Genomic DNA, 3,651 nt, shown 5'->3' on the forward strand with positions numbered 1-3,651 from the left:
CAAGGAAATGTCAATACGGTGAATGAAAAAAAATCACTTTCTATTGAAACTTTCAAATTTGGCCAGTTGCCTCATTGCTATGGTCAACAATTTGGCTTCAATCTCCTCTGTCTATTGAATAAATAAACATTGTTATAAAAAATAATAAAAGCCAAAATGTCTGCCCAATGAATTTCATGTATTTACACCACTAATTAACATTTCTTTTTGACCTTTTCCATTTTTCATTGGGAAAGCCCGAATCCGCTGCCGTGGGTCGGGGGACGAACTCGGAACGGATCAAACCCGTTGGAAAAGCTCGGAGTGAACGGACTCGGGTTGCCAGGGAAAAATCTGGAATTGTCCAATATGCGTTGAGATCGGATCCTGCTATCTACTTCGTCTTCGACAAAACTACTCCCAATTTGAGGCAAGGAAGGGGCGTACATTTCATTTCCTCCATTTGCGTTCATCTGTTGATTCTGGGTTGGACCAACTTGCTGGGCTGGAACGAATTCGGTAAACGAGGTAAGTCCAGCTAAAGTGGCCCAATCAAAATTCCCGGAGCTCAATTGCTGCAGATTCAGCTTCTGATCTTCATGCGGAAAGTTGCTCATGGGATTCACGCTTGGCAGAGACAAGAAACGGTCATCAATGACCGGCAAGGACTCCAAAACGTCGTCATACTGAGATGAACAAGACGAAGACGAACCGTGACTATACTCCTTGCTCTGGACTCCAGAGATGGCGGGTTTCTGCCCACTTGAATTCTTTTTGTAAATTCGGCACAGGACCCAATCATCCAGCTAAAAACAAAAAACGAAAAAATCTATCAAGCTCAAATTTAACACAAAAAGCAAACAAAATAGTATTTTTAAAAGTGAATTTTCTTACCCTAGAGGTGCCGCTCTTTCTTGGAGATTCAGAAAGCCTGTACTCGTGCATAATCCAATTGGTTTTTGTCCCTTTAGGTGCCTTTCCAATGTAAAAAACGAGAGCTTTTTTTATACCGACTTTTCTTCCTTGTGTTGTGATGATCTTATCAGTCCCGGTGGCTTTCCAGTATCCAGAGCCTGCAACTCTATTTGGCCGCGATCCATTCGGATACTTTCTGTCTCTTGGACTGAAAAAATACCATTCTTTTTCTCCAAATACAGCTTTGCCTGCACAAAATCGTTTCTTTTAAATGTAAATTTCGAGCGAAACTTGGTCCGTTAAAATGATATGTATACAGTGTTAGGTATTTACTTGGTAGATCCCAAGGATCAAATTTATACAAATCGATATCACCGATTATCTGCAGAGAGAATTGATGGCCTGCAACTTTTCTGCAAAGGTACTGCACCAAAAGCTCTTCATCAGTCGGGTAGAACCGGAATCCGGGAGGCAACGTCAGCTGTGAAAGCGGGTCGGTTTCTTGGAGTCCCATGTTTTCCTAATAATAATTCAGAGGAGATCTGCAAAATATTTTGTTTTTTAATTAAAGATTTAATCTCTTTTTTTTTTTCTCCGAAAATGGAGAAATACAGAGGGTATTTATAGAGTATGGAATAATATAAAAGAAATAGATAAGTACGGTCGTCCTTTTCGGAGTGTCAAAAGGTGGGGCCAATGCATCGCCGTTAAAAATCTGACACGTATTAGAGAGTTCGCCTATCGTGTGGCCTGGCCGACCTTATCCAAGAGCAGGTGCATCTATACTTGCTTATTTCGCACACCTAATTAAATTTAAATGATAAAAACCTGTGTGAGATGATTTCACGGTTCTTATTTTGTGAGACGGGTCTCTTATTTGGATCATTCATGAAAAATTATTATTTTTTATGCTAAGAGTATTACTTTTTATTGTGAATATCGGTTAGATTGACCTGTCTCACAGATAAAGATTCGTGAGACCGTCTCACAAGAAACCTACTCAATTTATAAATAAATCCCTTTTAATCCCTTCATTTTGCATGTCTAATTCTATCTTCTTCTTTTTTTATTTTTCTTAAATGAAAATTCAAATAAAAATTTATATTTCTCAAATAAATTAATTTATTTGCCAGTAAATCGTGTGGTGGGATAGTGCATCATCTACAAGTTTAAATTAACGCACACGATTATCGTAGAAAATTGTACTGCGACGACTGTAGCGTGTTTCTCACCAGGCTGGCGGCCACAGACCCAATGACGTCACAGTCGTTGTCAACCTTTTACGTGGGACATTAATCACTAAATTGACTTTCCGAATATTATTATTATATAATAACAGCTAATAAAAAATTTAATTTCTACAATTGTTTTTTTCCCCAAAAAAACAAGAACCTAGGTTGCTTAGTCTGGGGGCTAGTTTAATAATTAATTAACAAGTTGCATATTTTTTTTTTATTTTTTTTTGGGCGAAAACAAAAATGGTAGAAGACACGTGGACATAATAAGACGAAGAGGGTGGGTTTAAGAGTTAGGCGGAAGAAAAAAGAAGATCACGATTATTCGACACGTCGTCCTTTGTATTCTTGCGGCTTTTGTCTTCTTATTTTTTAAGGTTTCTTTCACTCAACCACATCAATAAGTGATTGCAGTCAAATTGAACTTACAGCTTGGTGTAACGTAATCTTCTTTTATAAAATTATTCATGATATTTATTTATAGAAATTTATTCAACACCATGTACTTTTATTTATAAATATATTGATTATTAACTTTGATTTTGACATATATCTCGAATATTCTGTATATGTACACACTTATATAGTTATATACATATATATGTATATGTTATGTGTGGTGTGGGGGGGGATGGAGCTAGCTTTCACGTCAGAAGCTTGACTTCTCTTTGAAGCAAATAAATTAATTGTGAGATGTTTTATTATATGGTTTTTATAATACATTTAGTGCACGTGGTGGCATGACAACTCTTCCTTTTTTTTTACTAGGAATCAATTAATTGTTTTGGTGGGTCAAAAGGGCGACGTTTTTTTTTCTAGTGATTGGTTTAAGATTACAATGATTGCATGGGATTCTGATAAGTATTAGATAACCCTATTCCTTTTTGTTCAGGTTTGCTTTCACGCAATTTAAACTTTTGACTCGTTCAGACTTCGGAGATAAGTATATGCTTAAGTTCTGTTATTTTTTTAAAGTTTAGTTTCTTTATTTATAAATAGATGCTTCTTAATTTACTAATATAAAAATGGTCCTCATTAATTTGGTATAACATTACCATCATATACATATATTATTTACATATTTATATATATGTTGATCAACCTCTCTGTATCAACAATTGAGATGACATTCACCTAGTAAATGTACGATCTCGATATAATTTTTCACGTTCAATAGATGTGTATCATCTCAGTTGTAGGAAGACAAGGTTGGTGAATATGATAAATAAATAAATAAATATATATATATATATATATATATATATATATATATATATATATATATATTTGTGCATGAGAGAGAAGATAGATCTCAAAATATAATTCAATAATAGAGTATGTAATAAAATTTTACGAGAACTAAAATATCAAGAAACCAATAATCATCACCATGCTGAATGTTCTTTTTGAAGCAAATTCTGGCGAATATTCTTTTTCAAGCCAAATGATGAACTTACTTTCGCATTAATTTTACAATATTCAATTTTATCTGCAACTTGATCAATCTCACGGCTCAACTTTT

General features: G+C 34.7%; 1 protein-coding gene across 1 annotated transcript; it reads right to left on the reverse strand.

Annotated features, from left to right (window-relative positions):
• Positions 1-213: 213 nt before the first annotated feature.
• On the reverse strand, positions 214-1,484 carry LOC142519242 (NAC domain-containing protein JA2L-like). The gene is made up of 3 exons (XM_075622189.1): positions 1,228-1,484; positions 874-1,142; positions 214-785 (listed from the first exon to the last, which is right to left on the reverse strand). Exons 1-3 carry the CDS (start codon positions 1,406-1,408, stop codon positions 225-227), a joined length of 1,011 nt encoding a protein of 336 aa, XP_075478304.1. The 5' UTR covers positions 1,409-1,484; the 3' UTR covers positions 214-224.
• Between the last annotated feature and the right edge of the window lie 2,167 nt (positions 1,485-3,651).

Source organism: Primulina tabacum, chromosome 11 (assembly GCF_025594145.1).
Source record: "Primulina tabacum isolate GXHZ01 chromosome 11, ASM2559414v2, whole genome shotgun sequence".
Lineage (NCBI taxonomy): Eukaryota > Viridiplantae > Streptophyta > Magnoliopsida > Lamiales > Gesneriaceae > Primulina > Primulina tabacum.

Coding starts and splice junctions, on each gene's coding strand:
- LOC142519242 (XM_075622189.1), bottom strand. CDS start 1,408: ATGGGACTCCAAGAAACCGACCCGCTTTCACAGCTGACGTTGCCTCCC. Junction 1,143..1,227: donor TGATCCTTGGGATCTACCAA/GTAAATACCTAA, acceptor GATTTTGTGCAG/GCAAAGCTGTATTTGGAGAA. Junction 786..873: donor GAAAGAGCGGCACCTCTAGG/GTAAGAAAATTC, acceptor TTTTGTTTTTAG/CTGGATGATTGGGTCCTGTG.